At 42.5% G+C, this 27,659-nt stretch overlaps 1 protein-coding gene across 1 annotated transcript in view; it reads left to right on the forward strand.

The window, feature by feature from the left end:
- Positions 1–27,659, forward strand: part of MROH9 (maestro heat like repeat family member 9) — a 53,412-nt gene that overhangs the window by 11,931 nt on the left and 13,822 nt on the right. The window contains exons 6-15 of the mRNA XM_040986792.1: positions 4,347–4,451; positions 8,625–8,760; positions 11,417–11,541; positions 14,506–14,655; positions 15,859–16,013; positions 17,926–18,091; positions 19,834–19,976; positions 20,996–21,133; positions 22,651–22,771; positions 27,414–27,551. Of these exons, the coding sequence (XP_040842726.1) occupies positions 4,347–4,451; positions 8,625–8,760; positions 11,417–11,541; positions 14,506–14,655; positions 15,859–16,013; positions 17,926–18,091; positions 19,834–19,976; positions 20,996–21,133; positions 22,651–22,771; positions 27,414–27,551 (1,377 nt within the window). The remainder of the gene's footprint in view (positions 1–4,346; positions 4,452–8,624; positions 8,761–11,416; positions 11,542–14,505; positions 14,656–15,858; positions 16,014–17,925; positions 18,092–19,833; positions 19,977–20,995; positions 21,134–22,650; positions 22,772–27,413; positions 27,552–27,659) is intronic.

The following is a 27,659-nucleotide window of genomic DNA, read 5'->3' on the forward strand; positions in this document are numbered from 1 at the left end:
ACCAATCTGGCTCTCATTCTCATTAGTGGAAATCACAACCAGTTGGGGCATCCCCTTAGCTCCCTAGCCAGGCTTGTTCCCATCTACAGCTCTTGGGCATGCCAACAAAGATTGCAGTTCCACAGGGGTGAGCCCACATCTCTCCCACATAGTCTGCTACCAGACCTGATTCTCTCACATACTAATATCATCATGGCCCTTCCTAACATAACATCCCCCACCTCCTGTTCTGACTCTCACTGGTAGGCCCCAGCCTTAAATTTAGCATATGCCAGTGAGTGGTGCTAACTACCCAGCTCAGGTCGTCCATGTGTGCTCAAACTTCAGCCTGGCCATTAAAGGCCCTCCTGCGTCTCCCCCTAAAACCATTTGGTCTCAGCCCATCTCTCACATCCACGTACAGCGGCCTTATCAATGGAAGTCCCTCAGCAGTAATTCATCACCTGGGCTTGAACCCACGTGTCATAAATCACCACCACCTGTGCTATCCTCTTTTCCCATGAAAATCCAAACCCTCTAAATCCCCAGAATGCACCACAAGGTGTCCCAAAGGCTTTACCTAATGCCATTGGAGCCTGGACCACCGGGCCCTCACCAGGGGAGCCACATGGCCCAATTGATGCACTTGTGGTAGTCAAAAAGCCTCCAGGCTGGGAAGAACCTGAAAGTCAAGTCTCCCTTCCCCCAAGGAGCCATTCCACTCGGCTGTTCGTGCCTGTGGCGGTCACTGAAATTTTATCGTTCTGAACACAAGGAGAGAACTCACTTATTTCCCATGTGTCATGTTTGCATCTCTTTCAAGCACTTGTCTTCACCTAACAGGGAGTAAAATTAGTTCCAAAATGAAACAGTTTTCCTTTACTTCAACTATAGAGGCATACATCTTAAGAAATAAATTTTGAGGAGATGGATGCTCTTATTTGTTATTATTATTGTTATTATTTTGTGATACAGTTCCATAGGCTCTGGGATTTCCTGTTCCCCTCCCCAAGTCCCTTCCCTCCTATTGATTTCCCCCCTAGTATTACAATGGTTAGTTCTTCATGAGGAGTCATAAAGCCATCATTTCACTATTGAAGTGTTTCCCCGAGACTGTAGGCATGGACAGTGTCGGAGAGTCCAGCACCCTACACTCACGCTTTATTCAGCAATTTTACTTGAAGTCCATCTTTGATCTGGATGCAGAGATGCACACTGCGCTATGCTTCCGCATCTGGAAATGTCAGTTCCTGCTACACTTGTACTACACATCCCCTTAAATACAGAGCCAGAAAACACAATCCACAACAGGGAGGAAAACAGGAAATCTACATCAACATGAAGTCAAACAACATGCTTCATGGAATGAAGACGGCGGAATAGGATGGGGACACGTTTAAATGGATGGAAAAACATTTAATCAGGATGAAGCAGAGAGGATACTTTCCAGGAAATAGGAAAGGACAGAACAACAGCAGAGGGGTACCTGGAGGCTGACAGACACACGAAAGCAGTGGGAATAGCGGTGTGGGGTTGTGGTGACTGATACTCCAGTGCCATTCAGCTAATGGTCATCTGAACTCCACCAGCAGCCGGAACTCAACCAGCAACCGGGTGGGAAGGGACTTTCACTGGGAGCTTGGGAGGTGAATCCAGACAAAGAACTGTCTGACCTGCTGGTCTGTTTGATTTGACCAGAAGCAGAAACAGAGCAACAGATCCCAGATGGATGGATCTGTCAGCCCCCTAGACCTGAACTGGGCACCATTTTGCATAAGAAGGCAAAGGCAAGGGAAAGGACTGAGCATAAACTGAGCTGGGAGTAAACTCATTCCTGACTCAGTGAACTGCATCAACGTGGCATTCTACAGGTTCCACCCAAGACACGTCTGGGGAGTCCTCAGATCTGATGGCCAGCAGATCAAGAACTCTAGTAGTGGCACATCATATGCCATTTTTTACACTATGGCAAACATTTAGGACTGCAGGGGACAACAGTGAACTATGCATGTGCCGAGCTCGTGAGAACTCACCGAGTTCAGTGGATTGCACTGGTCCCACAGGAAAATAATACAGAGTGTGGCATTGTACGGGTCAAAATAGGTCCATGTGGCACCCAGACCTAACGTTCAACAGGTTCTGGCAAGATCAGCACCACCGACAGCCTAGCTATATAAGACACCTGGTGTCTCCCTAATCCTGGGACCTGCTCCAACTGAAAGTGGGAGAAAGGTTGCAGAGACAACAGTGCAACCTCAGTATGGTATCACAGCAGGTGGAGAGTGGTGAGTCAGGAGCTGAGGCTGTGGATACCATAGTGGAAATCTAACATAAGAAGCCAGACCTGAAACTTGCTGGAAGGAATGAGGATACAATGCAGTATACATTTCTACTTCCTGAAAAAGATGGACTTACAATGAAATTGTTCACTCTATCTTGACCATAGGGTGCTGGACTCTCTGCCATTGTCCATGCCCGCAATGATGGACATAAGACTGTGTATGAAGAACTATACTTTAGTAATGATATAGAGGACCTGGGGGGATGGGATTGGGGCTAGGATAAGGGAACTACCAGGAGCCTATGGAACTGTTTCGTAAAATGATAATAATAAAAAATAAATAAATATAGTGAAAAAATAAACAACAGGCTGCAGAATGACAAAGAAATTAAAAAACTTTCTTGTAGAAATTATTGCTACCATATTACCCATGTGGTGCTGAAGAAATAACAGCAAAAACAAGAATATCAATGGCCATAAGATGTATCAAGAACAGTATTGAAAGGGACATTTACAACATCATGTGCTTAAAAACAACCAAAATAGGTCTCATATAAATGACCTATTAATGATTCACAGGGCCTTACTGAGAAAGACACAAATGAATAGGAAACATGAAGAGGTAAAATTTATAGCAAAAGTAATTGGAATTGAAACAAAAAAAAAAATCATGCATTCTCTTTTAACCACCCAATGCCACCATCAGCAACTTTCATTGATTGAGCATTTAATCTGTGTCAGATACCCTGTTGAGCCTATGGTTAATCTCATTTAATCCTAACAATAATCCTATGAAAACTTTAGTATTAACACTCTTATTTCCTAGTAAGAAAATGGAAAGAGAAAAGGGGGTAAAACAGTATGTAATACTGACGTGTGGAGGAGCCACCCTCATTTGGGAGTCTGCTACTTAATCACTTGGTTCTTTATCACACCTAACTTTCCCCACCCCTGCCAAAAAAGACTGGGAATTCACGTTTACAATAAGCAGAAACTGATACCTTGGAGACTTAGAAACTCTTCTGTTTTAGGAAATCAACCTCAGAGGAGTTTCCACAACAGGTGTGACAAGAGTGGACAGATTGGCCAACCACTGGCTAATATAAAATGGACTATAACAGGATCTTAAGAGTCTGTTAATATTGCCTTGTGAGATATGCACAAATCTTTCTCATTACCAAGATTAGAAATTGTTCTTGTACCTAAAGATTTAGCACAAATAGAAAGCCTGGCAAGACAGAGTTTTTTTTTTTTTTAAGATACATTTATTTTTATTGGAAAGAGAAACATAGAGAGGAGGCGAGACAGAGGGGGAGATCTTCCATCTGTTGATTCACTCCCCAAGTGGCCACATGACTGGAGCTGAGCTGATCTGCAGCCATGAACCAGGAACCAGGAACTTCTTCCAGGTTTCCCACATGGATGCAGGATCCCAAGGCTTTGGACAGTCCTTGACTGCTTTCCCAGGCCACAAACAGGAAGCTGGAAGGGAAGTGGGGCAGCTGGGACACAGCACAGCACCCATATGGGATCCTGGTGCATGCAAGGCAAGGATTTTAGCCGCTAGACTACAGCACCATCCAAGACAGATTTTTCATTGTAATGAGTGAGAACTTTCTAGCCGAGCTGTCTCTTCATGGTATTCTCTAACAATTAGCCAGGAGACCTCCAGATGGTGAATTTGCAAAATAATTATGAGCAAAAATGCCTCTTTAGGATCAAATAAAAGTTCAATTCTGTTTTAAAATTGAAAGGCATATTATGTCTTTTTCCTTTTTCAAAAAGTAGTCACGGTTCAAGAAAATGAAGGGATGTGACAGTTGGTTGCTGAGCATTTCATATTGCCGGACAGTGACTCTTGCAGTACTATTAGTAAATACATAACAGCAATGAATCATACAAAATCAAGATGTGGTTGTTACGGTCGATATGATAGAACCCTACATGCATTTTTGAGCTAAATTAAGTATGAAATAATCAATAGAACGTAGGAACTCCTGTAATGGAGAAGTTAGAAACGAGCAAGAGGGGGACTTCAGGATATGGACATGGCATGGTTCTGGAGTGATGTTTGCATTTCCAACAGGAGATGGCTGTGTGGATGAGTAAGGACCGTTTCTACCTGCAGGCGAGAGTGATGGTGACCATCAGCAGGGTGCTGAGCTTCGCATCCAAGAAGGTCTGTGGCTATGTAAGTACCCAGATGCAAAAATGTCGCTCACTTTGAGAACTGAATTTCTGTAGCACTACTCACTCGGTCTTGGGTCTGGAGAGCAGTAGGTGCCGCCTGGTAGGATGGCACCCACAGGTTGGTGTGTTCAGAAAGGAGTCGATATCTTGCAGGGTTTGCATTGATATGAGGAGAAGGACTCAGACATTTGATAAACATGCATTTTACTTCACAGAAATAATCGGAATGAGCCAAGCTGAATATTTTATCCAATTTCTTGATTTCTCTGTGCATCAGAATCAATGTTATTTCTAAATGCCTTATTATCTTTCCCTTATCTGCATGTTCATGCTCTTCTTTTGTCTCGAGATTAATAGATTATTTTTTTATTTTAAAAAATGTTAACATGTAATTCTCAAGCGCTTTCATGTTAAAGCTGCTAGAAATACAAGTTACATTTCCCTTTGTTTATTTTTAAAGATTTAGCTATTTTTATTGGGAAGTAAGATCTACAGAGAGGAGGACAGACAGAGAGGAAGAACATCTGCTGATTCATTCCCCAAGTGGCCACAACAACGGAGCAGAGCCGATCTACAGCCAGGAGCCAGGAGCTTCTTCTGGGTCTTCCTTGTGCGTGCAGCGTCCCAAGGCTTTGGACCATCCTAGACAGCTTTCTCAAGCCACAGGCAGGGAGCTGGAAGGGAAGCAGGATAGCCAGGGCATGTATGGGATCCAGGGCGTGTGCAAGGTGAGGACTTTACCTGCTAGGCTACTGTGCCAGCCCTATGCCTGCCTTTATTACTGTGCCCACCAGGCAGTCCTTAGCCTTCTCAGTGTGAGCTGCGCCCTGCCTCCTATGCACGCATCCATGAACACATGCATACATGGAGATGCACTGCATTATTGCTTAGTGCTTTTTTGCATCCTATCCGCGTGTAGTTCTGCTGCTTCTGCCCCTGGCTTTTCTTCTCTGAGCGATAATATCCTAATGTTTTCATGTCAATATATGCAGATTTATTTTTTTGAAAGACTCGTTTGACTAAGTTGAAATAGAGAAGAGTCTTGCATCCACTGGTTCACTATCCAAATGTTTGCAACAGCCAAATACCAGGCCAAAGCCAGGAGCCAAGAACTCCTTCTGGACCTCCCACATGAGGAGTCAGGGGCCCACACACTTGACTCCATCGCCGTGCTTTCCCAAACACATGAGCAGGGAATTGGGTTGAAAATGGACCAGCCATGACTGAAGTCATTGCCCGAATGGGATTCGAGTGTTTGAGGCTGCAGCTTAACCATTGGGGCCACAGCATCAGCCTTCACAGGGAGTTTTTAAATATACTCTTCCAATGGCTTGTCTGATTGTTTGAGTCATTGGAGAAGCGTTCAAGTTTCAAGGAGGCTGCAGATATAAAATATCTCATGTCACCATTTAAAAAAAATTTTTTTTTACTATTTTTTAAAGATGTATTATTATTATTATTATTATTATTTTATTGGAAAGGCGGATATACAGAGAGGAGAGACAGAGAGGAAGATCTTCCGTCCGATGATTCACTCCCCAAGTGAGCACAACGGCCGATGCTATGCCGATCCAAAGCCAGGAGCCTCTCGCACGCGGGTGCAGGGTCCCAAAGCTTTGGGCCGTCCTCCACTGCTTTCCCGGGCCACAAGCAGGGAGCTGGAAGGGAAGCGGGGCTGCCGGGATAGAACCGGCGCCCATATGGGATCCGGGCGTGCAAGGCGAGAACCTTAACCACTGAGCCACCGCGCCGGGCCTTTTTTTTTTTTTTTTTTTTTTTTTTTTTTTTTTTTTACTATTTTTACAGCCAGATCTTAGATACACTCAAACAATTCCAGATAAAACCTATCGCATATCTGAAGATGCACTGTTTTGTTGGAATTCTATTTTTGTGGTCTTCCATTTCAGTGCTCCAAAGAAGAGCTAAGTATCATGTTTAACAGGTTTGAATCGCTCATCTGCGAAGGCCCACACTCCCTACCTCTAAAACGATTTGAGCTCTCCATACAAAGGTACAGGTGGTTCAGCAAAGAAAAATCACCGCTCAAGCCTATGACCTGTACGGTCCCCTGTGAATGTGATGTTGTCACCAAGCATCTGATGACAACGTTGTGCTAGTCACAGGTGGTTCTTTGATTTGAATATCTTATCCTAGTGAGTTGCACTAGAGGAGCACGTGACGGCGGTTTGTCATGCTGTCTTTTGTAACTCTGTGGCTTCCTCATCTTCCTGTGATGGGTTTGTTTATTTGACCTGCAGAGTGACAGAGAGAGAGAGATTGTCCATCCTCTGGGTCATTCCCCAAACGCTCACTACATTCAGGGCCAGACCAGGTCAATGATTTAGGGAATAATCTAGATCTCCCACGTGAATGGCAGCATTTCAAGCCACGGAACCATCATCCGTTGCCTTCCCAAGGGCATTAGAAGGAAGCTCTATCAGCAGCACAGAATAGCCAGGTTTCAGCTGGGATGCCTGGAACACAAATGGCAGCTTAAGCTGCTACACCACAACGTCTATTCCCTTCTTCCATCCCTGCATTGCTATTGCAAAGCTCATTCTCCCTTGAGCACAACCCACCCTTCAAACATGAAATCATGACAGTTTGAATCTGCAAAGGTAGCACAAACTTCAGACAAATTCTTGGCTGAAGTTTTCTGGCTCTAACTGGAATATTTTTGGGGAAACCAAGGGATTTAATCTCTATTCTTTAATGCTCAATAAGTGCCACGAGGGGGCAGCATCACAACATTTTTCAGAACACTAACAGCTAGGCTCATGATCATGGAAACAAAATTACTCTGCAGAAGTCAGTTTTCTCTTATAAATAATATTGATCAATTAAAACTTGAGCTTCCTTCAGGCCTGCTCTGTGTATCTCTATACGATACGTTGTTTAAAAGCTCAGTTGTTATTTGTCCAAAAATATATTTGAGCACCTATTCCGTCCTCTGATGTTGCTTATACACTTCATAGTATTTTTTTCTCCATGAATCCCCTTTCCAAGACTTTAGCTGTTACCACAATCCTGACTGCCATCTTCATGTTGTTGGCAATACTTTCTTAAAGTGATCATTCTCTTCAAATGATCCATGGAGCCATGAGATTAGAGCAACTCCAACACTCAATATTGTTCCTTCAGTTTCCAACAGCCAAAGAAGCGCTCCTCCCCGCATCACGCTCGAGGACCAGCAGCGTGGCATCGAGAGTCCTCCCAGGGGCATGTGCGATTTTTTGTTTGTTTGTGACCTATCCACCTGAGCTAGGTTCTTTTTTGACTGTGCCTCAGGCATCTCTCTCTCTCATTCCCACTTTCTGCTTGCTGCCCCCAGTGCATGTGCAAACACACACACACACACACACACATGCACACACGAGAACATGAGAAGCAGACATGACAAGGCAAAGGAGAAGGAAAATGAAAAGAAGCTAGCTTTCTGATTCCTCTGCACCGCTTACCAGCAGCCCAAACTTAACCACCAACCTCTGCTCCAGCCATCAAAAGAACTATCTAATAAAAATTTTTTTAATAATAATAATAGTCACTTATCGTAGAGATAAAAACAGTCAGGAAGTCACGCTACTCATTGATCAAACCTATATTTTAGTAAAGTCTTTTTTTTTTGGTTAAAAAAATACAAAATTCATACTTTTTTTTATCCGTCCTATGTGTCAAAGTAGTTGAACAGGTGTGTGTGTATGCTGTAATGTTGGCTTTGACAATAATAGAAAATTGTGTGAACTTTTTTACACATGAATTTCCCTGAGAGGGATCACAGTCATCCCAAGATGAGAAACATGGCACTTCCATAGTGACAGGACCATTTGACGTGTCCAGCGGTCAAAGAAACAAGCATTTAAAGATTCCAGAAACTGACCGCCAGCCCTATCAGCACATCGCTGCTTGTTTAATACCACAGAAGTTATTTGACTCATTACACCCTCCAAGGAATGTTCTTATCGCCAACGTCACCCTTTGTCCTCACCATGAGTGTTACCAGGTGGCCTTTGTGATCGCGGATGAGGAAACTGGCCAGCAGCGTAAGGATTTAAAGACAGATTTTGAAAACCCTGAGCTTGTCCTTCAGTTCCAGCCTTACCCAGGAAAGCATCAAATGGGGATATTGAATGCTGACTCTGCATCCTCAAGGAGCCCTCCTGTGTTTCTCCATTAGACCAGTGTTGATGCTCCTTGTCTGGGGGTCCTGGCCGCAGAGCTGTCTCTTCTGTGTTCCCACGCTGATCCTTCCATCACGCACCAAGCGTCCTTGGGATTGTACCACCTCCTCTGCATTGCCAAGTGTCAGAGCGGTAGGAACGGTTCCCTTCTTCCCTGAGGGTCACCAGGGTTCTGCTCTTAATGATTCTGTGTGGGAGTCCCGGGAGGACACTGTGTGTGAACAGCTTACTCCTTCCCCACGTCTGCAATATGGCTTTTAAAAACTGTTTTGAGCATTGCCAAAACTCTAGAAATGATATAGTTGATACTTCAGGATCTAGTATGCCCTGTGCTTACATTGCCATTGGGCGTGAATGGTGGGGAGGAGAAAGATGGAGACAGGGAGTTGAGAAGCAGGCTTTTGGCTGAGCGGCTAGGTTGCCTGGATTCAGTTCCAGGCTCCAGCTCTTGATTCCGGATGTTTGTTAATGTGGATGCTGGGAGGTGGTGATGCTGGATCGTGCCACCTGCGGGGACTCGGGTTTATTTCCACTCCTTGTTCTGGCCCCTGGAGCACGGTGGGCATTTGGGGAAGGTGCCAGTTAGACAGGAATGTCTGATGCTCACTTGTTCTCCGAATCTCTTTCTCTCCCTCCTTTTCCTTCTCAAACACATTTCGATTTTTTTTTTCTCCAGAAAGTAATACATTTTCCCCTCAACTGAGGCAATCCAGAAGCTTCTTGCTTCAATGATGAAGAAAAACCAGCTAAAATAAAATAAGACTAAAATCAATGTGCTATGAATTACACAACGAAACCTGAAAGGAAAACCCAAAGGTTGCAGATTATTTCCAAGCGACTGACTTGTTTGAGAACAAAACTTGAAGCTATTTGTGATCGCACTGTGCTTCTGTCCAGGATATAATATCTGAAGATAGATTTGCTTTCCTATAAAGAACAACTTTATAGCACACACACACACACACACACACTCTTAATTGCTGAAGCACAAAATCCATACTAAGTGTTTAGGCTCTAACACAGGCAGAGGTAACCCATGTTCAAGAGCCAGGGTCGGGAGCCTTGGGAGGTCATGATGGTTTGCTTTGGCAAGCAGAGCAACGGACAAATCCAGACTCAACAGAAGACCCATTGCACAGTCGTTTGGATACTGATGAGAACCAGTGTGGAGGGAACTGCCTGAGCAGGCAGTGGAGAGCAGCTCAATAGTTACTAGAGGAATCCAGCGAGTTCACGAATGTAGTAACAGTACTGTGCCCATAAGCCAAAATCTAAAACCTCAGGTCACAGGGTGGAGCACCGAGAACGAGTCTGATTGAGTAGGATAGGAGGATTATCTTTAGGGAAAAACTGTAGCGTCACTGAACGAGGTTTACAAACAGAATTTAAAATCACAAAGATACCACTACATGTTCTAATTGTTCAGCCCCCGATAACTTAAAATTAACACCAGCTGCCATCCAATGGAAAAGCCACCTGCCATGCAAATACACAAATAGATATATTTAATTATATATAATTCAGAATGAGAATAAAGATCAATCAAAACTAACTGAGAAACTCCACAGATGACATCATTAGCAGAAGGACAGTAACATAATGTTATTTCATTTACAGAGTGCGTAAATTCCTTTCCAGCTCTCAATGGCCTGGGATATCAGTAGAGGAAGGCCCAAAGCCTTGCAACCACGCACCCACATGGGAGAACCAGAGGAAGCTCCTGGCTCCTGGCTTTGGATCAGCTCATCACCAGCCATTGCAGCCATTTGGGGAGTGAAACCATGGGTGGAGGAGTTTTCTTTTGCTCCTCTCTGTCAAATCTGCCTTTCCAATTAAAAAAAAAAATTGTGGAAAATGGAATTAAAAGATATGTTTATTTTTGGTGCAAAAATTTTTGAAATGCAGCCTGTTAGCACCATACATTGTCAATTTACAATTTACATTTGTACATTTACAAAAAAATTATCAACAATGTATTTAAATATAGTATATGCCAATTATATCTACATAAAACTACTAAAATCAAATAAAGTCTTTTAAAATCTGCCTGGTGAGGGAAGGAGTGAGAAGGTATTTGGCCTGGAAGTTACCATGCCTGCATCCCAGGCTGGAGCACCTGAGCTTCAATCCCAGCTCCACCTGCTGATTTCAATTTCCCACTGGATCAGACCCTGGAGGGCAGCAGATGACAGCTCATTCACACAGCAGTCCTGGTTGCATCGTTTGTTCCCAGCTTTGACACCGCTCATCAGCTCTCACCACTGCAGGCATTTGAAGAACCAAATGATGGACTCCGTCAACCTCTGTCTTTCTCTACCTCTGTCTCCCTGCCACATATAAAATATTTTAAAAGCATATCCTACAAAATACACTTCCTCTGAAATGAAATAGTTCTGCAGCTGAAGTCTCGACTGAGAGTTTCTAGTTCTACTGTCATATTACTATTCACCTCTCTTCAAATATCTTTATCTGCTCTTCCACCAGTGGACCCATCAGCTAGCTTCACAATTGTTTTTCCAATGCCCCGGACACTGCATTTGATGGCCTGAATGAATTTGCTATCGTTAGTTAGTGCCCTTTATTCATTTGTCACAAAACTTTTCATCAAAGATGTATCAATTTGGGATCAACACTGGCAAAGTAATGTATATGACTAAATTATGGACAGACATGTTCAGAGATTAAAATTCAGACAATTTTAGGTCATCAGAATCAGATAAGAAAATACTGATGTCTTAACAAAAGTTATTGATCAAATAAAAACATTAAACTCTTTTCCTTACTGCAGTGGAAATAGAAAAAAACAAGACAGCCAAACTTGCTGACTGTGGAAGCTGTTGCCTCCTGTCCCCTTCATCAGAGGTGGATTTTCTACCCAAGAGCTTGCAACAAAACAAAAATAAAATTGCTCAGGTATCTTAGATCTTCCTTCACTATATATTCTGTTTTGTATTTGTTGTTACCCTTAGTGGCACCTTCTTTTTGCAAAGTTTATATTTTTAATAAATTTCCATTTTTGAAAATCCAGTCAAGGGTGAATTATATCTAGTGTAGCTAAATTTCATCTCTGTGAAAGAATCATCTCTAGTAGTCTGAGCAGCTTCATTTCACTCGTAAAATGCAACTGAGATGTTTGTTTCCTAGTTATGTTCCTTTTTTGTTTGGCTAAGAAATAGTTCATAAAATTGGGCAATTACTGATTAATTAGCAAAATAATCAGTTACCAATGAACACTTTTCAGTACTATCATAGTTTACTCCAGGAATGGGTTAACGACACTTTGTCTTAGACTTTGGTTAAAAGAATGATTGAAAAGAAATGTTTCCATGATAAATTCAATGCTAAGGAAACAGATTTCACCCTACCCAGCCCTTGGAAGAAACACGAGGCTCTGTATTCTCCACTGCGTTCTTCAAGGTAAGTAGGTTTATCCCCTGGCAGGAGAAACCACCTAGCAGCGGACCTGGTAGGGCAGCCCGGCAGGTGAAGCTCCAGGTACACGTGTTAAGCCAAGAGCTCATGGAAACTTCTTGAAAGCACTTCAAGGCAGCTCACTTATTTTTTTTTAATTAATTCAATTGCATTATGTGACACAGTGTTATGGGCACTGGGATTCCCCCCACCCCTCCCCGAACCCTCTCCCCATGGGGATTTCTCCACCTTGCGGCATTACCACAGTTCAAATTCAGTTGAGGTTCTTTCATTGGAAGTATTTACCAAGCATAAAGTCCAGCGTCTTATTGTCCTAGTGGGTTTAACAATTTCTTGGTGACACCATCTCTGGTCTGAAGGTAAAGCCAGCAAAGTATCATCTCAATCAATTAAAGGCCCCAACATAACATCAACAACCATTTACAACCTTATGGCATTAATTGACATGGTATTGGTTAACAATATGTTAATAGGAAAATGCAGGTTCTTAACTACATCCTGTGACTTCTTCATAGACATTTCAATTTTTGGTTTATATTCAACCAGATTCCATACACCTCAAAATGGCTATAGATTACTATTCAGCTGTCTCGTCTATTTTTATTTTAGTATTTAGCTGTTTATTTTGACTGGGAAAGCTGAGGTTCCCCTTGAAGGAACATGCCAAAGACAGTGCCCTCGCATCCTAAGACCTAAGCCATCCAAATTGTGTGATGTTGAGGAGATATCAGAGCAATGCATTATATATTATATGGTAAGACATGGTGAGAGAGGGAGGGAAGGAGGAAGGGGGAGAGAGAGAGAGAGAGAGGACTGCATGGAGGCATACTTTTCCAAAGGCAAGAGAGATTTTGCCCTACTGTTCTAAAATGACATCCCTGATTGACTATGTAGTTGCCCATTGACAGAAATAAATACATCACTGTAGGTTGACTAAAACACCCTTCCACTCCTCCACTCTAGTGGAGAAGAGTGTAAAAGACCCAATGAACTAGTCATTTCAACCCTGGGAATTTATATTAATGAAATAAATCAAAATAGTATATCTATTTGTTAATAGAGGTTCTTCAAGTTAACCCTGGAGTAGCACTGAGTCATTACAATGAGCAGTATCAAGAACATGTAAAAATGTGGTGTGAAAGAAACGGGGCAAAAGTGACCTTTAGAGAGTCCCTAATATTCTAGAAAATGAACAACTACGTTTGATAAAATCTACTGTGTTATCCATATACCTTTACACAAGAGGAAACCTCTAAGCCTCGGTTTCATTGGGAACTACGACTTCTGCGACTACTAGATAAATATTAAAGAAGTCATGTTGAGTATACAATTATTGAAAAGAGGGCTTTCCACCTTTCAATGACTCGCTGCACGTTCAGCAGCATCTGCAGCGAAGCCTAGCCTTCTTACAGTAGGGAAAGCTGTGTACCACCGCCAGGCCTCCTCGTTATGACTCGGTCCACCCTTTTAGTTTTCTTTCATAGCTTTCCAAGACCACCAGCCCTCACATTTGTCACCCCCATTGGGAGGGGAACTGGTAGCCATCTGTTCCCCCTCAAACCTCAGTCCTATCCTATTTTACCAAAAAAAAAAAAAAAAAGAAAAAGGAAAAAAAAAAAGAACAATATGCCATTCCTTAAAGTATATACGTGTGTGTGTGTATATATATATATATATATATATATATATATATATATATACTTGATAAGATTGGGTATTATCTATATAAACAAGAATAACTTTTCCCTACATAAAGGCAAAGGGGAAAATGTGATTTATTCATCTTTTTTCAACTGAGAGATAAATACTGTTAGGGTCCGGGTTTGAGCCCTCCAGAAGCAACAATGAGTCTCGTTGGTAATGCAAAAAGCAAACAGAGTTTATTGTGCCAGCATGTTGGGGTGAGACCATTCTTGGAGCACGCACGCCAGCCAAGCAGGGGTCGGACCCCGAACTAGCAAAAGGCTAGAGATTATATAGGCCCCTTTTGGCTGTAACATACATCAAAGTCAACTTAAAAGTCACAACTTCAGATTTTTTATGGCTCCCAGGTGCAAGCAGTATACTCCGTTCCATTCTGGCTCATCCCATTCTCACACCCTTATCTTTCTGGCTCCTCCAGTTCCTGGGACCAGAGAATTGCTCCCCTGCCCTCCTGCACCTGGGTTTATTCTATAGTTTGCGACCCTGACTCATCCTGACTTAGGAGGAGTTTCCTAACGGCCTTGACTCAGCAAAGCAGCAGCTTTTTAACACTAAGAGGCATTACACTGCCTAACAATACTTTCGTGACTCGGCCCAACCACAGTCCAGATAGTCCTCTGATGGTAAAACGCGGCTGTTCATTTGGAGAACCTTATTTGTAAGCTCACGGGTCCTGAGTTCAGCAGTCCTTCTAACACTGGGAGGGGAGGCCTGCGGTCACCTCTTTTCTTGCGGTTTCAGAGTGTAGGACGAACCTTGCTGCCCTCCCTGCTGACTGACTTTGTGTGGAGTCTCCTGCGGAAGATGTCTTCATCTGACTACAAAACTGCGTCCGAGGCTTCATCCATCTTGAACTTGACTCTGGAAAAGTATGCGCTGAAAGTCACGAGGGTAAGATCATGATGAACAAGTTTAGAGAGCAAGCGAGGCGAAGCAGTGCTTCCTTTAGACCTTGGGATATTAACAAGAGATGGGAACATTCTTCAGGAAAAACAGTAATCAAAGTGAAAATTACAGAGCGATGAACATCTCCTAAACAAAGTAGTCTTCCTACCATGAAGAACAAAACCGCTCCAGCGGAAGTTAGACCAAGTCAACCAAGTCCCTGGAGGCAGAAAAGAAACCAAACAAAGCCCAATGAATAGACTCATTCAGGTAAAACCACTAGCTCTTGAAAACAGAACCAAATGAGGATCAGCAACGTAGGTTACCGCTACAAGCATCCCAAAACAAATGAAACACTGCATCAAACAATCCTTGTATTAAACAATGTTAGGTTCTAATGTCCCTTAAGAGGAAAAATTGAGTGGAGTTGAAAATATCCCTAAACAGCAATATCGCACTCTGGTCTTGCAATCTAGATAAATCTACCAGCAAGTGTTTCCTTGGGGATCAAAGCAGATTGCCCTTTAACAGAGCAGCCAAAGACGTGGTTAGTTCATTTGCGAGATTGGCAGTATTTACGACAGGGAGGGGTATGAGAAGCAGCTCTAAATCCTATAGCCAAGGAGAATAAGACTTCATGTTTCATTTCAAACCTGCCTTGTAGTGTGTGTAGTGGGGTAAATACCCAAAGGGATTCATTCTTTCATTCACTGTATTTCTTTCGTATGGAGTGGAACGTTGTACATGCAGAACCAAATTACATTTGATGCCTGCTAGTCTACTGTAAATTTACATCAATCAACTTCTAAACAAGAATATCTACGATCACAGTGACTAAACTTAATGGCGATGACAAATTACATGTCTAGCAGGAGCTCTCCATACAAAAGGACGAATGACAAAAGGTGGGGGTGGCGAGCAAAAATGAAGTGCGGCCTTTGAGAAGCGTGTGCAAGATGATAGCTCAGCATTTTCCATTCAGAAGTCAACCCTCGCAAAATAATTTGCTTTAAAATTTGTGTTTTCCCAATGTCCCTAAAGGTAGAGGTTTGTTTTGCATCTCTACAGATACTCCATGGTCTCCCATCATTATGTTTTATGGTATTATTTATTTGTGTGTTGCTGTCTTGTTTATTCTAATCATGATCAGATACCTTAGAGGTGATCTTGAAAGAAGCTTCCTGTTAACTTGTGGAATTTCTCTTTCAGGTGTGTAAGATTGTAGATGCAATTTATAAGCAATTGTATGAGAATTGTTATCACAGCATGAAGCAAGCTTTGCTGCGGGTCATTGCCTTGCTGGCCTGCACTTCACCCAAGAAGGTCATCTTTCAACTCATGGACTACCCAGTCCCAGCAGACAAGTAAGGTCTCCCTTTCCCTTGCCCCTCTCACAGGGTTTGCTCATAGGCTCCACAGTCAGAAGGATGTGTTTTCAAATCCTCATCCCTCATAATCAAGCCTGGTTCATTATTATTATTTTTTTCTGAAAGACAAAATTGTATAGGATGAATGTGATATTTAGATAAGACCATTTGTTAGAAATTTTTGCCACAAACCCAAAACTGAAGACACAGCAAGTCACACGGGAAGTTTCTATTCCAGGGAGAAAGGTGGCCTTGGGGAAGAGAGGAAAGGAGAGAGAGAGAGAGAGAGAGAGAGAGAGAGAGAGAGAACAAATAAAGGGAGCACGCTTTTCATGTCAGTGGGGTGGGTAGTGGGAGTAAGGCGCCATTAGGGATTGGTGGATTGTCTGGCAGGGCCCTGGGGTGAGAGCGGATTGATGTAGAAGTGAGCATTTTCTTCTTTGGAAGACTTTGTTAGGGATCAGGAACTGACTTAAAATTTCTGAAAGATGCAGAACTTTCAGAAGTGAAACCGAAGGAGGGGTAGGTGTCTGAAATGTTGCCAAGTCTGAGATGGCGTCCATCTTTGCAATATGGGGGGCTGAAGTTCGAGTCGCTCCTCACACCATTGCTATCATGCCATGTATATCCCTGTATAATTCCCAGCACACAGTACACCTGAAGGAACTCATCAACATCTCTTTACATATCCAAGGCTTTAAATCGTACTTATATCCCATAGGAAAGTGTAAGCTAAAGGAGAGAGTCATACGGACAATTTGACCATTTAGGAGGTATGAACAAGAAGAGGATGAGACAGGACATCTGAGGTCTGATGTGGTTCTAAACATGTACCTGCTGTTGGAGCAGCTAGGGAATGAGGTTCTGCAGAACTGGAGGGTCCACGTTCCAGAGGGATAAACTCTCTATTAGGAACTTAAAAGCAATAACTTTCAGAACCCAGCAGCAATTGGTAAGGTATCAAAACCATAGGAGTGTAGAAAGGTTCAGCAATTTTTAAAACAAACCATACTAAGACTAATCTTTTTTTTTTTAAAAAAAAAAACTTTTTCTTTATTGGAAAGTCAGATGTACAGATAGGAGGAGAGACAGAGAAGAAGATCTTCCCTCCCCTGACTCACTCCCCAAGTGGCCACAATGACCGGAGCTGAGCCAATCTGAAGCCAGGTGCCTCTTCCTAGTCTCCCAAGCAGGTGCAGGGTCCCAGGGTTTGGGGCCGCCCATGATTGCTTTCCTAGGCTACAAGCAGGGAGCTAGATGGGAAGCAGGGATGCCAGGATTAGAACTGGTGCCCATATGGGACCCTGGGCCCATGCAAGTCTAGGATTTTAGCTGCTAGGCCACCACACTGGGCCCAACAAGACTAATCTTGAAGAGTAATTGAATCTGTGGGGGGCTAGTGAGTGGTCATCAAGTAGCCTGGGTTCCAGTTATATTTGAATTATTAAATCAACTGATTATTCCTCTGAATCCAGTTTTCTTCTTTTAATATTAGTTTAGTAAGTTTGTTTTGTTTTTATCTATTTGGGTTATAAACTATTTTGTATATATGAATTTATATTTGCTTGTCTGTTTTTAAATATTCTACTATTCTTTTGCAAACAAGGTCATGGAGTAGGAAGAGCATAGAAATTTTGGGGATGCAAACAGCTGGTTAGTGCTGGCCAATGAGCTAGGAATAAACTTGCAGACCTATCCATTGAGCTGTCCTTGAAATTTTATTTAAATGTTTCAGATTTTGAGGGTAGGACTTACAGGATCGATTGGAAATGGGAACCTCATGGTGTTTTAGATTTGCCTTCGGTGTCCTTGCTATTCAGACATAAAACCAAAACCCTGTCCCTGATTCATGTCACTCTTCCGAGTGGAAAAAAGCAAAAATAGAAAGTAGAAGGGCTATCGTTTGCAGCACCTTGATACTGATGTGGCAAGCGGCAGGCTCGGAGTCAAGCGTCGCCCCGCAGGTGCTGAAGACAATCTTGCTGATATTGAAAGGAAAACCTGGCGAGATGGAGGAAAACCAACTGGACCGAAGACGTTGCTCTCTCGATGCTACCAGCATGATGCCCGTGGTGGTAAGTAATATGATGAATGTTTGTCTCATCGATGGTTTCCTGGTCATAGAAACCCTGCCTACATTTAGCGTGCATCACGTGTCCACTCACCCCACACGTATTTTTGAACATTCATTTATTTTTAATTTTAAAGACAGATTTACAGAGAGAGGGAGGGACAGATTTTCCCTGAGCTGGTTCATTCCTCATATGGTCACAAAAGCCGGAGCTGAGACAAGCCGAAGCTAGGAGTCAGAAGCTTCTTCTGGGTCTCCCACATGGATGCAGGGGCCCAAAGACTTAACCATCCTCCACTGATTTCCCAGGCCACAAGCAGAGAGTTAGATGAGAAGACGAGCAGCTGGGACACAAACTAGTACCCGTGTGGGATGCCAGGACGGCATGCTCAGCCTACTGTGCCACAGCACTGGCCCACACCTAGTACATATTTATGAGGGCCTGTTATGTGCCATGCCCTGGTGATGGTGCCTGCATTCTTGTAGCAGATACGATGAGCAAATAATGATGTTACAAGTTAAGTGATAAATACTAAAACGATTATAAAGTTGGGGTGAGAGGTGCAATGGTTAACTTGCTGCTTGGGATGCCCATATTCCTTATCAGAGTTTTAGCTTTGTATTCCATCTCTGCCTCCAGTCAAGCTTTCTGCTAGTTTACATCCTAGGAGGCAGCCAAGGATGGCTCAAGTACTCGGATCCCTGTCACCCATATGGGAAATCCAGGCTGAGTTTGGGGCTCTTAATTTTAGCCTGACCTAGTCCTGATATTATGGATATTTGGAGAATGAACCAGAGAATAGACTATCTCTCTCCAGTTTTCCTCTCTGACTTTCAAAGAAAATAAAACTAAAAATACATAAGGAATTATAAAGATGTGTGGGGTTAAGAAAAAGACAGATGATATTTAAACAGATTGGTTAGTGCATACTTCCCAACTAAGGAGACACCTGATTAGAAATTTGAGTATCATGGAAAATAAAAATTTTAAAAAACTGGAGTCAGGTGAGGTTCTGATCCTTGCATCATGTGTGGGAAAGCAAGTTCTGAGCAGAGAGAAAAAACTGGAGCCCTGGCAGTGAAAGCATATCCGATATGCCAGGGGATGCAGAGCAAGGGCCCAGTGTGGACGTTGATGTCACCATGGAAACCCCAGACTAGACCTTGCTGAATTCTACAGGCAGCTGCAAGCCTAATCGTCTTGGTGACTCCCATTGTGTATGAGCCAACGATCAGCATTAGCGCACCTGGGAGTAAACACAGACACATAGGCTGGCATTGCTTCACAAGTGTGAGGCGTGGGAATGTGTGTTTCTGATGTGGTGAGTGCTGTAGGGGTCAGCATTTGAAACATCTGCACTTGGGTCAGCAACCTCTTCAGCATCTCATTCCCCTGCATTGCTTAAGGAATGGAAGGGTCTAGACTCAGAGGAGGCTCACTGTTCATGTCCATGTATGAAGGAGACCTAGTGATACATGTTTTCTTTGGGGCCTGGTTTGTTTCCTGTTGGTTTGGCAGCCAAGGGTTTTGCTATGTTTTGTTTTGTTTTTGATAGTAGTGGGCAGCCGCTTGCCAAAGAATGCTTGGCAAAGCGCCTGGTTTGTAATGAACTTCCAGGCTGCTGAGTGAGTGAACACGCAGGCATGCTTCAGGGGGAGGGGCTGATGAGTTCCTTTCTTTGCTCCATAGGAGCAGGCTTTGAAGGAGTAGTTTCCTTTATAACTCCATTTTTCGTTCCCTTACAGGCATCCCAGGCCCTGTGCATTTTGCTTCCTGTTGACGCTTACAAAAAAGCAGTGACCCAGCTTTTCCCAGAGCTCCTGGTGTCCCTCATGCTTCAACTCTTCTACAGCACTCAACTGAAACTGGAGCCAGAGGCCAGGCCCCTGTGAGATGCGCTGATTGTTTCCGATGGAATGAGGGTAGCACTCACCTGTACACTGTCTACTCCCTCGTGTTCCTGTAGGATCCTTTATAATCCTGTGCTTCGAGCACAGGTTATAGGACTTTATTTCATTTCTCTCTCATGAAGGTTAAAATGCCTTTGGAAAAGTGCCTCTGTTGAGTATGCAGGAATTAGCTAGCCTTTCCTGGAACACCCATAAGTAGCCCTGAAGAGCCAGTACCGCACAGAGGTGATGCCTGCTACTCACTCCCACCTTACAATAGGTCTCTAGGTGGGTAGAGGGTGGAAGGGTCATTTGATTGAAAGCAAGACACATCCAAGCTCTGCCATGGACTTGCTGTGCGAGACCCATTTCTCAGGGTTCTCGTCCGTGTAAGATCGATACTGTACACAAGCCTAGGTTGCGAGCAGTGAAATGGTTTTGTTTTGGGGATGTTTTGTGTGGCCTCGATGACAGCATGCCCACTGTCATCCAGCCATGTATGGAAGGGCTCAATATTTCATGTTTGCTCAAAAGGATGCAATCCAGTTTTGTTCAGTGCCCTGCAAGGAAAACTCCACCCAACTGTCAGTTGTTTCCCTTATTTGTTGTAGATATCTAAGCCAGACAGAGCTTTAGAATGCAATCAGTCCCTTTAAGATATGTGATCCTGTCCGCTAAGCAGGGGTTACCAGATAAGACCAATACGTGATCTCTTATTAAGTCATACACAAAAGAAAATCAACACCTTTACCGGTGATGGTAGCATTCAATGTTTCTTACAAATAAGCTAACACATTCATAGAACTACAGTGTGATTCATCCTAGATCCAGTTTAACCTCTTCCACTGCGTAGTGCTAATCAGGGAAACAGAGTTCTTAGCAGCTCCCTTCCTGGGGGTCGTGGGGTGGGGCTTTTCTCTAAATCTATGTCCTGGCTGAGATGGGGCAAAAGGGAGACAGTGTGTAGTTACGTGACCGTCACCTGCAGGTAGTGACTCTGCTCATCTTACTGTAGTAGCTATGCGCTGGATGCCCTGAGAGTTCTGCTGACCTGCTCTGGACTACAACATGTGGACACGGCTCTAAAGAAAAGGAACTGTTGGAACCAGTTTTCCCAACCTCTCTATCACCATCATTGGGTCTACCTTATTGCCAAGTAAGAACAGGGGCTTCTGCATAGGATTCGTGATCCGTAACCCACCTCTCTCATCTTTCAATTATGCCCTAGGAAACACAATCCGCTTCTGGTAAACATTCCAAGTGCCTATTAACAAATCTGAATTTCCAAGTCATTCCGACCTCTTCAATTATTTTGAGGAATTCTTGTTTAGTTCTATTTTTCCCTTTTCTCCCCTCTGCCTTCTTCAAACAGATTGGTCTTTAATATATTTGTGTAGGTAGGTATGGAGGTGAGTACATTTTGTCTTCTCTGATGTTAGCTGATTTCTGCTTTAAGACATCATAGTTTGACATGTGCGCCCATAAAAAAATATTGATTTTTATTGAAAAGGCAGATCTACAGAGACAAAGAGAGACAGAGATAAAGATCTTCCATCTTCTGGTTCATTCTCCTGTGGTCACAAAGGCTGGAATTGAGTTCTGCTGAGTGAGCCAAATTATAGTTCTGCTGTAATATAGTTTTCATAAAATAACAGAAGAATATTTTAAGTTTTCTCATACCAGTCAGGGTTCTCAAAAGGATGCAATCCCTGACCCCAGTTAGCTTTTCTGTGTACTGCAAGCTTCTGATTCTGGAGATCAGATTTTGTAATCAAGAACCAGGATTCAAAAAGCCTTGACAACATGACAGGCCATATGAAATTGTGACTGATTTGGAAAGTGCAACGTGTTTCATGAAACTCTGAGTACTTTTTAAGCACCGGCTAACAAGCACATCCTGCTTTGTAGCGGGTTAGTACAAGTACACTACTTAAAATGGTCACTCATTTAACGTTGTCCTTGCTATCTTTGAATCTTACTCAAAATGTGGTCTACAGCCCAGCAGCCACAGCAATACCCGTGGGTTAAGAAACAAACAAACAAAGAGACAAACAACAACAACACGAACAAACAAACAAAGACACCACAGAATCTCACGCTCAATCCATAACCTGTTAAATAGCATCACATTTTAGCATTATTATCTTCTAGTAATTGGCATGCACATTAAACTTTAGGGATCACTGATATAAAAAGACCAAACTGGAGTTTTGTAATGGAAACGTTCTCACAGTTCTATTTCTGGCAACCTCGTCAGGGCAAGTGTAAATGTGTTATGGAGAATGCCTTAGCTCTGCAGAGTTCACCATTTGTCAGAAGGCCCAGGGTGGTGCCAAACGCTCCTCTCCATTCCGCCACCCAAAGAAAGGTCTAAAATCTTAAAGATGGCCTGCACTACCAACCCTTTGGTCAAGAATTGGAGAGGCCGGAAAGAGAAATTACATTAAGGAAAGCGATTGTGATAAGAATCCACATGCTATAATTCCCTGTGGTCTGTGGAGTATCAAACGGTGGGGCTGCAATTTGCCACCGTAAGGGACTACTGCAGTATGTGTTTTAATCTGAATGCTACAAAACGTGAGAATTCTGATTCTCTCTTGGTCACTGTTAGCGATTACTGATGCAGTGTCTGTTCTTCCTCCTTGTAATCCGGCACTTTATTCTTTTTTACAGAGCTCTCAGTGAGTTTAACTTTCCACAGTTTCCAGAGACTTTATATTACCTTTACAAACTTTCAGTGGGTGGTCCTAGAAGATCAGAGGACAGTATCATCACAACAATATTCCTCACTGAAGTGAGTTTTATTGGGAGACTCTAAGTATGACGTCACAACAAAACTGAATTTTCAAATTCTTTATCTGAATCAATCACCACCCCTGCCTCTTCTCTCTCTCTCCCTCTCTCTCTCTCTCTCTCCATATAGATTCTTATGATGATTTAAGACCATGAAAAATATCTTAAATTGGTGTTGAGTTTGAAGATAGATATGACTATAGAAGGTTGATCCTTTGGCCACCCTTGGAGATAGCTTTTATCTTCCACAAGGTGCGGCTCAGTACAAACGCTGACAATTTTTGTAGTTCGTATATTCCTGCATGTCTGTTAGAATATTTAGAGGATTCACTCTGGATATATTAAAAACAGAGGGAAAATGGTGATAGTTTACACTGTTGTGCAAGGGGGAGAAAAGAAGGAATCAGATAAAATGGAGGTGGGAAAATATTTTAATAAGTGCACAAATATGATGATTCATACCCTAATGCAGATTGAGGTGATTATTTTGTTTATAAAAGTAACGTTGTAACTATAACCTAATTTCTCCATGAAAGCGATATTTCAATAGGCAAGTGTAACCTCAAGTGTGATGTCCAATATTTTTAAAAAATTAATATAATTTGGAACATCCTAAAAAATCTTTCAATGAACTATAAAAGATCACAAAATCTGGGGGAGCTCACATCTTTCTCTTGGTTCCCTGGCTGATGTGTCTGCTTCTGGGTTGTGGATGAGTGAAGTTTGAGCATCTCGCCTGGCTGATGCAACCTGTAGTTGATGGACTTGTTAGTTGGGGTTCAACAGGTGTGGTTCCTGTCTGGTTCCCAGCAAGCTACAGTATCTCCACGCTCAGTTGTGCAGGCTTTGGGATGAGGCCTGGTTCAGAGTTCACAGATGGAAGACTTGACACCAAGGATACAGAAGTTTCCTCTGGTTTGCAGGGTGTTCCCTCTGTGCCAATAGATGAGTCCCTGAACAGAACTGGACCCAGACCACGAAAACGAGGGTAGGACTGAACCACAGGGATGCTTCAGTGCTCACAGGCAGTCACAGATTCTAAGCACATAGATAGGTATGTCTCCCTACAGGTTTTGAGGCAGACTAAACTGCTACTAATTCAGGCAGAAAGGGACTGGAGCTGAGCTACAGGACTGTTCATGAAAATCTGTTTGGGAAACCAAGTTAGCAGGCTCTCACAAGGTTAGAGATAGGCTTATTATCCAGCAGGATAGCAGGCAATGGGGCTACATTCAGAGTGCCACTGAGAGGAACTGGCCAGAGCTAGAGGGCAACTTCAGAAGTCTACAGTCAGGAGCAGTGCCAGCATGCCCGTCACCCTTGCACCCACTGGGAATGACTCTTCCTAGCTTGACTGGAGGATAGTTGTGGTGGTAGGACTGAAGCCAAACAGGTCTACATTCAGTTCTCCAGTCGGTTATAACCACTTCAAAGCTTGATGCTGTGACCACAGAAGACACGCCTGCCACCTGTGATGTAGTGTTACATAACTTGATATAAACTGCTCACAGATGGCCTAATATTAAAACTATCATTGCAGTATTTTACAGGTTAGCTATAAGTAAAAATTAATCTGCTATCATTTCATTAAAAATATTTACATAGATATTCAGTTGTAACTTTGTTCTATAGTTATCTTATAGTTATCTATTATGTTTGGCTCCTCTCTTTTTTTTTCAGTGTTTCTGATAGATTTAAAAATCAAATGCATAACAACAAATGAATTACTGGGTAATTTATGAACATTGTAACTAACATATCTCTAAAATGTTAGAAGAATTTTTTAGTTAAAATTTAAGAGGGTTGAGCCAGAAGTGATTTCCTAGTAGCTAAATCCTTGCCTTGTATTTTTTGGGATCCCATACGGGTGCCATTTCATGTCCAGCCACCCTGCTTCCCATCCAGCTCCCTGCTTGAGGTCTGGGAAAGCAGTAGAGGACAATCCAAAGCCTCGGGACCCTCATGGGAGACCCAGAAGAAACTCCAGGCTCCTGGCTTTGGATTGGCTCAGCAACGGCCACTGGGGAGTGAACTAGCAGATGGAACATCTTTCTTCTCTTTCTCTTCCTGTATAAATCTGACTTTCCAAGAAAAAGAAATAAATCTTCAAAAGCATTTAAGAGGGTTGCATAATTTGAATACTGTGTCACCATCTTGTTTCTCTTGATTTCAGGAAATAATTTTTTTTTTTCATTTTAGCATTTATTTCTTAGTGAATTGTTATGGCCAAGTGATCCATTTGCTTCCAACTAAATATAAATATTTATTTTTTAGAAAATTCTAGTTTAATTTTTGTGATAATTCTTATTCTGTTTTTCTTTTTAAAAATATGTGTTTATTTGAAAGGCACACTTTCAGAGAGAGAGAGAGGAAGAGCTCTTCCATCTTCTGGTTCACTCCCTAAACAGCCAGGATTGTGGTTGCAGCCAGGAGCCAGGAGCCCAACGCTGCTTCTGCATCTTCTCCCATGGGTACGGGCTCACAATCACTTGGCGTATCTTCTGCTGCTTTCCCAGGCACATCAACAGGGAGCTGAATTGGAAGTGGAGCTGTTGGAACTCGAGCCAATGCCCATGTAGTATACCCACACAGAAGACAGTGGTTTAGCATACTACACAACGGTGCCAGCCCATGTGCTTAAATGTTTTGCTCCACAAATTGGAGAATTCTTAAATTCCCATGAGTTTTCAGGCTTTTTTATTTGAATTTCTTTTATTGCACCCAGTTTTTAAATTTAATTTTAAAGATTTTAAATGTTTGTGCTTTTTAAATTGTCATGTTATTCCTTATTCAATATGTTAAATACTAAAATAATGTTTATTATGATTTTTAAGCATTTTATTTTAAGGCAATTATTGGCGTTTGTTCGATTTGGTATGTAATTTTTATAAAAATTACTTGGAAGTTTTTTTTTTTTTAAATAAAGGAATATTCTCTTCTCACCACCTCCTTCACCCTCTATCTTTTCGCATTAGGAAATTTTTTCACCTTCTTCCTGTACACTTCTGTTTTTGTGATAAGTGAAATTCCTTCATAGAATTTATGTTTCTATGAAACTGTCAATTTAAAAAATCTGTCTATTTGCCAGTAACCAGGTAGGTGACAGGTAGTTGGCAGCTCATGTCATCATTTTGAGCCGCAGCTCTTTTACTTCTTCCAGCCCAGTTCCAAGTCGCCGCCCCTCCCTAGCAGCTCTGTGCCCTCACTACCCTGCTGTCTTCTCTTCAGTCTTTACTCTCCTGGCCTCTGGCTCCTGGCTCCTGGTTCAGATGTTCAAACACACCCAGATCCACTTACATTGGGACCTTGTATCTGACTTACTCTCCTTGCACATGTTTTCTCCGTTTATCTAGCCAATGCCCCTACACGGTCAAGATCAGACCTAAATTTCACTCTTCACTATGAAATAAATTTACTTGTGTATCTATCAAAACTCAGTACTTCCATAAAGGTTGTGGCATCTTGTAACTTTCCAACCTAGTACTATTCACAGAAACTCCATTTTCATCTGAATGGCCTGACAACATACTATCCGAGTCTCAAGTTAGCCCACACGTCCCACAGGTTACAGGTTGAGACTCTCACTCTTCATTATATGCTCACACATTAGCACAGGGCCTGGCCTAAGCAAGCAGCTCTTCTAGCTTATAAAAAACATACACAGGGTAAGGATTTGGCCTACTGATGGAATTAAGTCCTTAGTTAAGACACTCACATCCCACTCGGAGTGCCGGAGTGTGACACCTGACTCTGGTGTATGATTCCTGCTTTGTGCTTGCATGGACTCCAAGAAATGCAGGAAGGCCTGAGTAATCAAATCCCTGCCACTCAACATCAGAATCCTGGATTATGTTCCCTGCCAGTAATTAAAGGCATCTAGGGAGTGAAAAAGTGGATGGGAACTTCGTGTGCCTATGTATCTTTTTTGCTGTCTTGCTCTCTTAATAAATAAAAATTATAAATGATAAAATAACCTACTTTCCTTTCTCCCTTACTATGAGCACAGGAATACTAGTTTACTTCAAAAAGTTTATGGAAAATGGGATTGGAAGTTAACTTCACTTGGGTGCCAAAAAATATGTTGAAATGCATATAGAAGTCTTCAAAAATACTTGCAATCAGGGAAAACTGCAAGTTTTTTTTTTTTAATTGGACTCAATACATTGACCTTCTTTGAGATATGGATAGGGAGAAAGAGTTCTTACATTAAAACCCACTGCCCAAATGCACACAGTCTCCAGGGGCTACAAGCTGGGATCCACGGACAAATCAATGTCTTCCATGTGGATGACAAAAACAAAATCACTTGAGCGATATATCACTGCTGACATCTAAGGCCCATGGCAACAGGTGCTGGAATCAGGAGCTGGACCATGATGTTCAGTTTAGGCACTGCCATGTGGAATGAAGATATCCCAATGAACAGCAAAACTCTGAGGCCGAATGCACATACCTTCCCTTTCGCTCCATTTGCCATCAGCTTTTGTCAGTAACCATGTATTTATGAGAACACAGGCATATATGTGGAGTTCTAGTGGGATGCACATTGTAGTTTGTCTGAAAACATCTGGAGTTTTTATGACAGGTGGAAGTCATGCCATGGGCTTCCGTTTTTGCTTATGAACTTCACTTGTTTCTTTCAGCTTCTGAATAACTTCTTCAAAGACCCATTCCCAGAGGAATTTCTGGTCCTCTACAAAAACTGGATCAATGATTCAAATCCTGCTGTTTGCAAACTGAGCCTTCAGAAAATTGCCAGCATGGCCCCAGTTATCAATGAGGTACAAGAATAAGAATTTTGTCTTCCAACGAGATCAGAGTCATACTGTTAAAACACTGATACTTTTCAGTGTCAATACATCTGAAACACTATCAAAGCTTGGTGTTTA

The sequence above is a fragment of the Ochotona curzoniae genome, unplaced genomic scaffold (genome assembly GCF_017591425.1).
Source record: "Ochotona curzoniae isolate NIBS_2020 unplaced genomic scaffold, NIBS_Ocur_1.0 contig_4558, whole genome shotgun sequence".
In the NCBI taxonomy this organism is placed as follows: domain Eukaryota; kingdom Metazoa; phylum Chordata; class Mammalia; order Lagomorpha; family Ochotonidae; genus Ochotona; species Ochotona curzoniae.